The 14351-nt window shown below is 43.1% G+C and overlaps 1 protein-coding gene across 1 annotated transcript in view; it reads left to right on the top strand.

Moving 5' to 3' along the window:
• The window catches only part of ANKH (ANKH inorganic pyrophosphate transport regulator), a 123925-nt gene extending 114993 nt beyond the window's left edge, over positions 1-8932 (top strand). Inside the window, exon 12 of the mRNA XM_070747093.1 lies at positions 7053-8932. Within this exon, the coding sequence (XP_070603194.1) occupies positions 7053-7169 (117 nt within the window). The 3' untranslated portion in view covers positions 7170-8932. The remainder of the gene's footprint in view (positions 1-7052) is intronic.
• The last annotated feature ends 5419 nt before the right edge of the window (positions 8933-14351 follow it).

The raw sequence follows: 14351 nt of genomic DNA on the forward strand, positions 1-14351 counted from the left end.
CCCAGATTGCCCTCAAGTCTCAGCAGCTCCGAGGCCTAGGAGCAGGATCCCTTCCTCTTGGGAAAGCCTTGGAATTCTTCTCCCTAATAATCCAGTTTATTTGGCTCAGCCTTGTCTTCTGTTAAGTGTCAGACTATGGCTTCCTTTCCCAAGAGAGGCACCACTCAAGGTCCCAGAGAGGCCAGGCCTACAGGCGATGAGATTACCAGTATCCCCCAGGCCTCGACCTCCTCTTCTTCAGGGGCCCGCCCCTTGACCAAAGTCACCAGGGCTGAGAAGAGAAGGGACCAAGCCCTACAAAAAATCCATGATAAATCAGCAAAGCGATTGAAAGTACAGGCCCAAGTGCTCAGTAGTCATGACCCCCCAGAGGCTCCTAATCTGCCTTCTTCTGGGGTCACTGTGTTATCTCTGGATGAGCCAAACCTAGACAGACCCCAACCTAACCTATGGGGATTAGGTCCAGAGGAACCAGATATTATTGAAGATTCCCCCCAGCCAGGATCCTCTCAGGCTTTCAGGGATTCTTCTGCCATTCCTGCTGATATTTCTAGTTTACCTCCAGAATTCCAATCTATTTTTTCTGTGTTATCCAAGGCCATTGATGCCAAACTTTCTGCCATCAATGCGCCCTCCTTACCTCATCCACCTCCTCGTCCCTCCCGCCCCTTGGGTTCTCCCCCAACGGTTAGAGCTCCAATTCAGGACGAATCAGATTCCTCTCAGGATGAATATGAGGATATGGAAGAGGATGAGGATCCATTTCAGGGCCTCTCAGACGATGAGGAATCCCAAATAAAGGTTCCTTCTCCAGTTACTATTTTCCCCTCTCAATTGTTCAAATCTCTCCTCCTCAAAGCTAGAATTTCCACAGGATTAGCGGCCCAAGAGAAGCAGGCCACCACATCCACTGACCCTCCGGAGGAGAATTTACCCTACTTCACAGAGGAACAGGAGGATAACGAGGTAATCCCTATGCCTAAATTGTTTAAAGATGCCTTACTTAAGCAGTGGGATTTTCCAGCTTCTGGGCTTAATCCCACTACCAAGGACAAAAAGTTGTACAAACTCTCTTCTTCCTATGAGGATCTCCTATCCTTTCCCAAACCGGATGAACCTGTCAAAATCCTTCACTCGGCGGCTGCCGTGCCAGGCGAAGCAGAGGAGGTCCTCCGTCCAGAGGACAAGCGGATTGAACAGATGCTCAAAAGAGGGTTCACCGCTGACTCCTGGGCTATTAAAAGTTCCGCAGCGGCTTCCTTTTTCTCCAGAGCCATGCTTCTGTGGCTTCGCCAACTTCAACAGCATATTCCTCCCGATGATTTAAGAGGTCAACAGGACTTCAACAAGGTATTTGCAGCTGCTCAGTACGTGGCTGATGCCACGTTACAGTCCACCAGATTCGCAGCCAAGTCTATTGCGGCCTCCACAACGGCCAGAAGACTCCTATGGCTTCGCCCCTGGCAAGCAGGAGTACGTCAGAAGTGGCAGTTATCTCTGGGACCATTGAAGCGCGATCTGCTTTTCGGAGATCTTCTGGATCCACTCCTCACGGAAACCACGGACAAGAAGAAAGTATTGGGTCCAACCACCAAAAAGGCCACCAAAACGCAGTCCTTTCGCTGCCCAGGGCGTCAACAAGATCAAGCGGCTACCTATCAGAGAAACCCAGGTCAGTATTCCCCCCGCTTTCGTTCCCAAGGAAGGAACTCCAGGGGCAGAGGTTTTCGCTACCAAAGAGGAGCGTCCTCTAACAGGGCTTCTAAAAAACCTAGATGGTAGTTCTTCCTCGATTCCCATAGGTGGCCGCCTAGCCTATTTCTCCTCTAGCTGGCGTTTCACTTCCAAGGATCCCTGGGTTATTGATACTGTTCAAAAAGGTCTCCTTTTAGAATTTACTTCTCCTCCCCCTAAACGTTTTATTTCCTGCCCTTCTCCCAGGTCCTCCTCAGATCGTAACCGTATGGAGGAGGCCATTTCCCATTTATTGTCCATCAGAGCCATTCAACCGGTTCCCCCCGGTCAGAAAGGCCGAGGTTTTTACTCCATCCTCTTTATGGTTCCTAAGTCCTCCGGAGGTTGGAGAGCTATATTGGATTTAAAGAAGCTGAACCTATTCATCAAATATAGAAAGTTTAAGATGCACTCCTTGCCATCCATTTTAGCCGCCATCCACCCGGGGGATTTCATGGTTTCATTAGACCTCACTGAGGCCTACCTCCATATTCCTATTGCCAAATGCCACAGAAAATTCTTACGTTTCTCCTTCCAGGGCAGGCATTTCCAGTATAGGGCGATGCCATTTGGCCTTTCCTCGGCCCCTAGGGTCTTTACAAAGCTCTTGGGGTCGCTGGCGGCCTATATCCGGGCTTCGCCCATCCACATTTTATGTTACCTAGATGACATTTTGGTTCATGGGAACTCCCTAGAGAAAGTGAAAGTAGATCTTTCTGTCACCATGTCAGTTCTACAGGACCATGGTTTTTCCATCAACTTTGACAAAAGTCACCTCCAGCCTTCCACCTCCATTTTGCACCTGGGATCCATTATTAATTCAGAATCCTCCCAGGTCTTCCTCTCTCCTGAGAGAAAAAACAATATAGGGGAGTTGATTTCACGCATTTTACCTCAACCGTCAGTTCCCATAGTAACCCTGTCTTCTCTTTTGGGGAAGATGGTGTCATGCATAGGCATCATTCCCTGGGCTCGCCTTCACGCTAGGGAACTACAGTGGCTTCTATTACCCTTTCAGAGATCGGGGCACAGCAACTCAAGTCGTCGCATTGTCATCCCACCGATTGTTTGCAGATCTCTCAAGTGGTGGATGTCTCCGGCCATGGACAAAGGATCCCCTTTCAGGTGCCCGGAACAATTCGTCATCACCACAGATGCCAGTCTATCAGGATGGGGCGCCCATGCCCAGGGGATGATAGCCCAGGGCACATGGTCCCCGGAGGAAGCCTCCAAGCCAATCAATTGGCTAGAGTTAAGAGCCGTATCCCTGGCTCTGAAACAATTCATTTCTCGCATTCCCAACCGGCACGTTCTCATTCTCACCGACAACATAGCCACAAAAAGCCACATCTGCAGACAGGGGGGCACGAGATCCAAGGCCCTCATGAGGGAGGCCCTCAAGTTAGGCCTTTGGGCAGAAAAACACCTTCAGTCGCTCCTAGCCGATCACATCTCGGGGAGCCTCAACGTCCAGGCGGATTGGCTCTCTCGAGCAACGATAGACCCAGGAGAGTGGAATCTCCATCAAGACCTGTTTCATCAAATCAGCCTCAAATTCGGCCTACCAGTACTGGATCTCTTTGCGACCGAAGCGAACGCCCAACTCCCTCGCTTTTTTTCCAGATTTCCATCCCCGGGAGCAGAAGCAATCAATGCCCTCAGGAGCCCCTGGCCTCCAGGACTCCTGTACGCATTTCCTCCAATCCCAATTCTCCTGGACGTGATTCACAAGGTCCTCAGCGAGAGGGCTCGAGTAATCCTAATCGCCCCTCATTGGCCCCGCCGGCCCTGGTTCGCGGATCTACAACAGCTGTCCGTCCAGGACCCCTGGCGACTCCCCGTTTCGGGGGATATGCTACGGCAGGGGGCCTCATTCCATCCAGACCCGGAGTGGTTCCACCTCACCGCCTGGCTGTTATCAGGAGAGACTTAGAACTGCGTGGACACGACTCCGACACAGTGAAGGTCATTTTAAAGGCCAGAAGAGGTTCGACCAATCGAATCTACGACCATACATGGTCCAAGTTCCACCAGTGGTGTCTACTGGAAGGGTTTTCTCCCCTGTGCATCCCCATACACAGGATCATCTCCTTCCCTATGCAAGGTTTCCATCAAGGCCTTTCCACCAGCACCCTCCGGCGTCATCTGGCGGCCATTTCCTCTGTCCTGGCAGGGCCCCGCAGACAGCCTCTCCGTTCCTTTCCAGAGGTTCAGGAATTCCTCAAAGGTATAGCCAACCTCAGACCTTCCAAGGTCCACAGATATCCTTCCTGGGATCTGCCACGGGTTCTCCATTCCCTCACACAGGCACCCTACGAACCCCTAAAATCTGCGTCCCTAAGGTACCTATCTTTTAAGGTAGCATTCCTGGTGGCTATTACCTCTGCCCGACGCATTTCGGAGTTGGCAGCCTTTTCAATCAGGCAGGACCTCTGCCAATTTCATCAGGACAAGGTAGTCTTACGGCTGGACCCCACCTTCTTACCCAAGGTCAGTTCCATGTTCCACAGAACCCAGGATATTGTCTTACCTTCCTTCTGCCTCCAACGGGACCATCCTTTGGCAATTAGATGGCACACCCTGGATCTCATTAGAGCGCTTAGGATCTATATCCAACGCACAGGACCCTTTCGGAGGTCGGAAGCACTTTTCGTAGCCTATCATCCCAGAGTCATGGGTACCAAAGTGTCTTCAACAGTGATAGGCCGTTGGATCAGAGGGACTATCTCTAAGGCCTACGAGTCGGCTTCCCTCTCAGTTCCAAGGAACATCACAGCGCATTCCACCAGAAGCGCAGCCACTTCGGCCGCTTGGGCGACTCAAGCCCCGTTGGAGGAGGTCTGCAAAGCAGCCACATGGGCCTCGCCAAATTCCTTCATCAGGCACTACAAGATTGATTCTTACGCCTCAGCGGACGCTGCCTTCGGCAGAAGGGTACTCCAATCCGTTATCTCTCACGATAGCAATTTAATCCCGCCCTAGGGACCAATCTATTGGGTATGTCCCATGTGACTGCTGGACCCGCTCCTTCAGTACGGAGAATAGGCGTTGATTGCTTACCTGAACGCCTCTTCTCGTACGGTGAGCGGGTACAGCAGTCACTTCCCGCCCTTGTTTGTGTCTTATCTATCTTCTATCTTCTGTAACATTCTTTCCTCTAACTATGAGAGTTGAACACTAAAGAGCTTCACATCTGAGCCTAGTCTACGGATTCGCGAATTCTGGGGAAGGGGCGGATCCAGCAAGCTTTTTTAACACTAGGCTCAGTTCCACCGGATTGGACATGAGCAACCCATGTGACTGCTGTACCCGCTCACCGTACGAGAAGAGGCGTTCAGGTAAGCAATCAATGCCTATTCTCCACTAGGAAATCTGCACTGAAGTTTTTTTCTTCAAAATCAAATTTCCTTACTTATTATTTAAGTTTATATGTCCACTCATCTAACATAGTTACAAACATCGATGAAAACAACAAGAATGGCATTCATCCATTCATCCATTCATCCATTCATCCATCCATTCATTTTCTATAGCCAACCATCTCAGTCAACAACTCTGGGTAGATTACAATTCAAAGACACACAGACAGAGAAAATAGCAACTGAGGATAAACAAAGCAGCAATAAATGAACTATCTTCAAAAACTCAACCCTGATCTCCATGCTGGGGAAAGCAGCCTGGGCTTAAATGCTTTATAAAAGACCAGCAGGGTCAGCGCCATCTTAATCCTGGGTGGTGGTGTCTTCCAATGGGCAGGTGCTGTAACACTTACAGAGTTCTTTGCCTATTAAGGATAATTCCTTAATAGGCAAAGAGCCAGAACATGTTCCTCCTGCCAATCCTGATGACATGGGTAGTAGAAACAGTTGGAGGAAGGCAACTCCTCAAATTTCCGGACTGCATGAAGGGCATTAGATGTGATTAATCTTCACCTTGAATTGTATCCATAAGTATGTTGGTTGCCAGTGAAATTCACAAAGTGAAGGTATAATATGGGTGTTTTAAGATATATTCATTGTTACTCAAGCTGCCGCATTCTGCCCTCACATCCTGGATGTAAACTCTTTCAATTCCTTTCCTTGGAATGCCACTACAAACCTTTGCAGGCAAAGCAACTAGACATAGGGACCGTTTTTCCCCTTATGCCATCACTCTGCTAAACACCTAATTCCCATAGTACTATAGTATATTTGCCAATGTTGTATGAACTGTAGTATTATTAGTATTATTCTTATCTCTTCTACTAGCTCCTCTTATTGGTATTATCATTATTATTATGGTGGCAGGGGTGGTGGTTGCATGCACACAACAGAGTTACAACACATGCGCAAATGAAGCTTTGCATACTTGCCTGTAGCTTATATGACCCAGTTCCCAGCAGGCCACAAACAATTCCTCAAACCTCTGTTCTGGGTGATAACATTTCACCCCTGTATTGGAAAATCTACACAGATTCCTATTAGCTTTCCAAACCTAGTTGAGGTTGCTCAGTTTAGTTTAAAGATGAACATGGCCAAGTTACCTGGAGGATCCCCTGTAAAGTCTGCTGCGCCCTCTTCAAGAGCATGCTTTATGTAGAACTCACCGCGAATATGTCCAACTTTAGCAACTAATTCTGCTTCTTCTAAGACAGGGCAATCATGGACTAAATTGCAGATGAGGCTGACTTCCTCTTAAATAGTAATACTTTAAAAGGAGATTAAAATCTCTTTAGAGTCTAATGATTTGGCATTTACTTTTAGCACTTTATAATTTTGTGTGTATTTATCTAAGCTAGTGATGGCAAACCTATGGCACGGGTGCCACAGGTGGCACACGGAACCATATCTGCTGGCACATGGGCAGTTGCCCTAGCTCAGTTCCAACATGTATGTGTGCTGGCCAGCTGATTTTTGGCTTGCACAGAGGCTCTGGGAGGATGTTTTTGTCTTCCCGAGAGCCTCTGGGGGGATGTTGGAGGGCATTTTACCTTCCTCTGGCTCCAAGGAAGCCTTTGGAGCCTGGGGAGGGTGAAACACAAGCCTACTGGGCCCAACAGAAGTTGGGAAACAGGCCATTTCCGTCCTCCAGAGGGCCTCCGGGGAACGGAAGAAACTGTTTTTGCCCTACCCAGGTATTGAATTATGGTGTGGGCACTTGTGCATGCATGATAGCACACGCCCACACTGTTTCGGCACCTGAGGAAAAAAAGGTTCGCCACCACCGATCTAAGCCATCCAGAGATCTATTAATGGCTGGAACACAGGAACACAGGAAGGCAAGTAAGTAACTTGCCTGCAGGTCATCTTCTACAAAACTGTTTTTTTTCCCCCACCTAGAAAAAGAAGAGGAATGATAATGAAACTGTGGCAGAAGGTGAAGACTCGGCAATGACTGACATCCCTCCAACAGAAGAAATAACAGACATCGTAGAAATGAGAGAAGACAATGAATAATAAATGAAAACTCTGCAGGGAAAACTGGAAGTTTACTTGTTCTCTCACACTTTACTTTTAATAATGAGGCCTTGCTTCTGAAGGTTTCAGATATTGAATTCACAGCATACCAAGTATGCTGGCATGGAGGAGGAACTTAAAGGAACACTCTATTTTTCTTCTTCCCCTTCCACTGATTCCTTTTTCGCATTTCATGCAATAGCAAAAGACATGGCGGCTGTTCAGTAGAAGAAACCTATGTTCTTGGGACCTTACGTTTCTTTGGTCAACCAAAGTCTCTCTGTTGATTCATGGATTGTGTTGCTGTCCTGCATCATCTTCTTATACCTGCCCCATTTCTTTTTATTATTGTTAATGAAATATAAAAATACAACTGGGGTTTGTGGGGAGGGGGAACATTAGCTTTATTTTGCTTGCTGGAACAGACCTTACTCCTTTGACCTGTATCATGGTGGAGCCCTGAGTTTGGCTTTCTTATTATTCAGTGTAATATATTGTATACTGCTAAGACTACCAAACAGGATCCTAAGTCAGAAACGAGTGAGAGATGAAACATCAAAGAGACTTTGATAAATACAGAATAAAACTAAATACAGGGTAACACTTCTGTTTAAGATTCATTGTTATCTATGATATAAAAGAGAGCTTTCCCTTTGGTAGTCAACTTACACTAACCTTGTAACTGTTTTCTAAAAACAATTGTGGACCTTTACATCGGAAGCTTTATTACAATATTTGTGTCCTATCTAAAACTTTATATTTGATAGTGTTGTTCTCATATTTGATGCTATGCAGGATACTGTAGTTGAGATGAGGGACAAACATTTGTTAATAGGGGTCTCTCTTTAAAGAAATGTGGCCAGACACACACACACCTATATTTAAACCAAAGTAGTAATCTCTTGTGGGGTAGGGGAAAAATAAAACTATTTGTACAAACTGCTATATGTGCTAACTTGTACAACGAATATAATAATATATCTTTTTCCTTTAGAAAATTTTGGATAGGACTATATTACTTTAGGAGGAACTTGCCAAAATGGAATGATGTTAAGTAAATCGAAGTCTACATTGGGAAAATGGTCCAAATAGAAATCTTGCAGTGCTGTGGAAGAGGGTCTCTGTCAGTGGAATCAGTGTTTTCATTTGTCACTCATTAACCTGATCGGACTACTTATGCTTTAGTGACTTGGATGGGCTACAGAGGTCGCCCTTGGCCAGGCCATTGGCTTTCATGGATTGCCAGTTACATAGATAATATGGGTTACTGCAGTCCAAGTGCAGCTTTAATATGGGACAACACCAGCTTCCAGCTATTGATGTGGAAAGTGAAAGTGATGCCCCTATTTGCTTGGGGACTTCCTATTCTTGTCATGCAGCTGTGCACTATTAAGGGAGTTAAGAGGGACCCTCAGTGCCCATGGTTAATTTGGTAATTTCACATGACATTCTTAACACAAGACAAAACATACTGAAACATTTCAAGGTTTCTTTAGACAAATTATATTTTTCTATAAGCTTTACAACAGTGAAATGATTTTATTTAATTTTGCACAAAGCTGTTTTCTAGATTTTGGAAGTGGATAGTTTTGATCAGAATACATCTTTAAAGATAATATGTCAATCCTATATCAATATCTGTGTGTATATACATACTGAATGAGTATAAATATATATATCTATATATATATTGTACATTATATGTAATTTATTTTAGGTTGCAATGTCTTTTTCCAAAACTCAGTAAAAAGAAAAATGCAAAATGGAACTTGTTTGTGTGGTGAAATTTAACACTAAAGATATGTATTGTTTTTAGTAAATTGTATGCTTGTGTCAAGCACAATGTATCAAGAATGATTGGAGTTACTCCAGATCAGCTTTTTTTAAATTGCAGCTCACCTATAGACAGGAATTTGTTAGATTAAAGGATTTGCCACTACTTAGAAACAAACAAGATAATAACTAATAGCCAACGTGGGTTTGTCAGAAACAAATCATGCCATACCAATCTCATATCATTTTTCAACACCATAACCAAATCAGTAGACCAACGCAATGCTGTAGGCCTAATATACTTGGATTTCAGTGAAGCTTTTGATAAAGTAGATCACAATCTTCTAAACCAGAAATTAGAAAAAAACAGGGTAGATTATAACACATGTAGATGGATAAACAGTTGGCTGACCAACCGCACCAAACGAGTTTTTCTCAACGGCTCCAAATCCACATGGAAGGAGGTAGGCAGTGGGGTACCACAGGGTTCAGTCCTGGGCCCTGTGGTCTTCAACGTTTTCATTGATGACCTAGATGAGGGAATAGAGGGGGAACTAAATTTGCAGATGACACCAAGCTGATGGGGGTAGCCAACACCCTAGAGGATAGGCTCAAACTACAGAAGGACCTAGATAGATTAACACTGAGGGCCCAAACTAACAAAATGATGTTCAATGTTGAGAAAAGTAAAGTCCTTCACCTAGGTAAAAAAAAAACCTAGACACATACAGACTGGGAGGAACCTCACTTAGCAGTAGTGACTGTAAAAGAGATCTTGGACTTGATGAGCCAGCAATGTGCAGCAGCGGCTAAAAAAATCCACAATCTTAAGCTGCATCAACAAGGGGACACACTCCAAGACTAGGGAGGTATTAATATCACTCTAAAATGCCCTAGTCAGACCTCATCTGGAGTATTGCATTCAGTTCTGGTCACCACACTTCAAAAGAGACATAGAAACTCTGGAAAAGGGACAGAAAAGAGCAACCAAAATGATAAGGGGACTAGAAACCAAGACATACGAAGAGAGGTTGCAGGAACTGGGCATGAATAGTCTGGTGAAAAAAGGGCCAGGGGGGACATGATAGCGGGTATGCAGGTACTTAAGGGATGCCATGGAGAGAAGGGGGTCACACTATTTTCCAGGGCACCTGTGGGCCAGACGAGGAACAACGGATGGAAGCTGACCAAGGAGAGATTCAACCTGGAAATAAGGAAGAACTTCCTGATGCGATCAACCAATGGAATGGCCTGCCAGTGGAGGTTGTGAATGCCCCAACTCTCGACATTTTCAAGAGGAGATTGGATTGCCATCTGGCTGGGGAGGTGTAGGGTTTCCTGATTGAGCAGGAAGTTGGACTTGATGACCTGCAAGGTCCCTTTCAACTCAAACAAACAACAAACAAACAAATAAATAAATAGATTCTTTGTTAAGAATTTATGAATTTATTTTGTTGATATAATCCATCTTATATAAATAATACCGTATCTGTATTACATGTGAATATATGTGCGGTATTATTTTTATTTATTTATGCACACCAAAAATGTTTCCATTTTTTCCCCATTCTGACTATTGAATTTAAGACTGGTTCCCTGCAGAAATGATTTACTGTTTAGCTAGATGTTTTATTTATTTAGTATATAAATTGTATCAGACCAAATCAACAGCAGTTCACAGCAATTTCCAAACTACACTAACTAATAAAACTATTATTACTAGAGTTAATAAAAATACAGGCGGTCTTTGACTTACGATCTCATTTGAGCCCAAAATTTCTGTTGTTAAGTGAGACATTTATTAAGAGGATTTTGCCCCATTATATGACCTTTCTTGTCACAGTTATTAAGTGAATTGCTGCAGTTGTTAAGTTAGTAATATGGTTGTTAAATGAATCTAACTTCCCCATTGATTTTGTCAAAATGTTGCAAAAGGTGATCATATAACCTTGGGAAACAGCAATGGTCATAAATATGAATCAGTTGCCAAGAATCTGAATTTTGATTGCACGATCATGGAAATGCTACAAAGATTGTAAGCCTGAAGAATTGTCATAAGTGACTTTTTTCAGCACTGTTTAACTTTGAACCATCATTAAAGGAATTGTTGTAAGTTGAGGACAACCTGTATTACATAACTAAACAAGCCACACAAAAATACTACCCCTCCATAACAGATCACAGAAAAGGAAAAAAGGATCTTCACTACCTTCCTTTTATTTATTTATTTTTCTTATTTTCTTCCTTTCATTTATTTTATTTATATAACATTCAATATCCATCAAACAGTGTGTGATCTGGGTACAGTTATTTTTACACAGTCATAATCCACATATTTGTTGTATTATCACAATAATACTGATAATATAATAACAATAATACTTAACATTATCTATAACAACTCTCCACATCAACATTTCCTCTTGTAATGCCTCTTCCTTTCTAACTTCTGTTTCTATTGCCTAGCAATTAATAAAATACATCCCATATCAAAAAAAATATTCAGTTTCTATTGTATCCTTAATAACGAGTGTTAATTTATCCATTTCTGTGCATTCTAATATTTTCCTAATTACATTCTCATTTGACGAAATTTCATCATTTTCTCATTATTGTGCAAATACAATTCTAGTTGCAGTTAGTATATGTAAAACCAGATACAGTATATAGTCCTTTTATCATATTTTTCTGGTAGAATGCCCTACAAAAAATATTTCTGTTTTTAAGTTTATGTGTTGCTTTATCAAAGTGATGGCGAACCTTTTTTCCCCTCATGTGCTGAAAATGCATATGCACACTATTGTGTCTGCACGAGTGCCCACACCCATAATTCAATAGGTGTGGGCACTTGCGTATGCGTGATAGTGCACGCCCACACCCTTTCGGCACCCGCTATAGACACCCACTGCTATAGACTATGTTAAAGCCATTTCTGAACATGGGCCTTAGTTTTTCCACATACAGTAGTACCTCTAGATACGAGTTTAATTTGTTCCAGAACGGAGCTCGTATGTCAGATCAACTCGTATCTGGCTTTAGACTTTGTTTTTCCCCGCGGAGATAACCAGAAGCAAGGATTCTTGCGCCACCTAGTGGAAGCTCGGCTCGTATCCCGAATTTGAGCTCGGGTCTGGAACAGAAATTTCGCTCCCGTCGTGGCTCGTAACTTGGAATACTCACATGTGGAGCAGCTCGTATCTAGAGGTACTACTGTACTTTAAGAGCAGGCATTTACTTTTAGTTGGTTGAAGTCTCCCTCAGTCTCATACTGGTTTCCCACCATGTTTCAGTAGCTAGGGAATGGAAATGCTGACATCCAGCACATCTCTTGGAGGAGCCTTACAAAAAGAATATGAATTCTAAAGAAGATTGCAAAGCCTTTTGACAAAGCCTCTTGGTAATAACTGATGTGAAGCTGCTACAAATTATTTTTTTGCCTCCAAGTACAATAAAATGTCTTCAAACTTCAGTTAGTAAAGCAAGACGTATTGAAAAGCTTCTGAATAATATACCAGCCTCTACGTGTGGAAAGTGTACCTCCAGGTGCTTGTCAACCTGACATTTTAGTTTATTGGTTGAATTGTTATAATAAATAATTTAAACACTGCACTAAACTTGGGGTGTGTATGTTAAGGTTTTCTTTTTCACTTTCAAAATCTAGACAGAAGAGCTGCTTCAGGATGGTTAATATAATGGTACTTATGCTTAAGCTAAAATAAAAACATATTTTAATTTAATTTCTATTCTCCTGGGTTACATCTGCCAAACATGGTTCACATGCTCCCAACTCAGTTGCTATCAGTCACTGATGTAAGTGCAGTTTTGAGGTTTTCTGCATTGTTTGAAGCAAACACAATCATTCTCTGGGGTTTGAACTAACCAGACTCTAGGCTAGGACCGTGATGGCAAAATTATGGCATGCAGAGTCAGCTCCAGCATACATGTGTGCACTCACCTGCTGATTTTTTATCTTGCAGAGGGCGGGGAGGCTCTTTTTGCTCTTTCCAGACTTCAGGAAAGCCTCTGGGGCCTGAGGATGGCGAAAAAGTGACCCAACAGGCCTACCAGAAGTTCAGAAACTAACTTCCGGTTAGCCCGTTATTCACCCTCTCCAGGTTTTAGAAAACCTCCTGAACCCTAACCCTAACCATAGCCGCTAAGACATTGGTTCCCAACTTTTTTTTGCCCATGCCCCACCTAAGCATCTCTAAAATCCTCATGTCCTCCCCCCCACTGTGACATATAAGTCTTACTGTTCAAAAAGTGAACTCCTACTCATGTGGAGGAAGCCTAAATAGGCCATTAACTTGGTTTAAACAAGATTCCAATTGCCCCTATTAAAAATCAAATTGCCACCCTGTGCGGCGTGGGCCACACATTGGGAACCAGGATGCTAGGACAAACCTTGGGTGCAACTTTCAGTTTGCCTTATTTGAAAAGCTTCTATTTCAGGATCGCCAAGTGTCATTTTAAAAATGGTTAAAAGAAAACGGAGGAATCCAGAGGCTTAGTATATGGGGGAAATACAGATCCAGTGCTATAGCTCCTGAATGTTAAATGCTCATAATTTTTAAAAGAGCTGGGGAGATGTCAGGGTAGATACCATGTAATCTAAATCTAAGTTCAGGGATGAGGAAGACTGTAGTTTTTGAGATGAACTGTTGTGCTTGATTTCAACTGATCCATGCTTGAAGATCAACTAGGCGCATGCATGAGGTGTGATTCACAGGAAGTAATAATGCTGCATTGTCCCACACACACGCAATTCAAGTTGCAGGATGTCATGAATTAACATTAACACCTGACCTTGTTCCAAAGAGCTAGCTCTTTCCCAAGGATTTGGGCTAGAGTAGATACTAGGCCACCTTTATTATATTTGGCTTTTTAGAGATTGAGGCTTGTATTTATTTATTTAGAAATTTATTTGCTGTCCATCTCATCTCCAAGGCTCAGGGCAGCTTACAACATAAAAATTATGTAATATGTAATGTATATGTAAATATGAATTATATGCCACCCAGAATAACAATCAACAAGTAAATCAAACTTCTGTGAAATCAAACTGTCCACTTAGGAAGCAACACTGAGTGACAATAAATTTCACATGTTATCAGCACATTTAACTTTGTACAGAACAAAGTATTCAATGAGAATATTTCATTCATTCAGATCTAGGATATGTTTTTTGAGTGTTCCCTTTATTTTTTTGAGCAATGTATATATATATATTGAGAAACTGAATGTATCTAGAAAAGGTAACCATTAATGTGAGAGATAAAGCAAGTTTTAACCTAGAAGAGCGGACTGGAAAAACTGGGATGTGAAGTGTCCAAAGCAGAAAATTAAGGTATACTATATCTCAGTGTTTCCCAACCTTGGCAACTTGAAGATATCTGGACTTCAACTCCC

The sequence above is a fragment of the Erythrolamprus reginae genome, chromosome 3 (assembly GCF_031021105.1).
Source record: "Erythrolamprus reginae isolate rEryReg1 chromosome 3, rEryReg1.hap1, whole genome shotgun sequence".
Taxonomy (NCBI): Eukaryota; Metazoa; Chordata; class Lepidosauria; order Squamata; family Dipsadidae; genus Erythrolamprus; species Erythrolamprus reginae.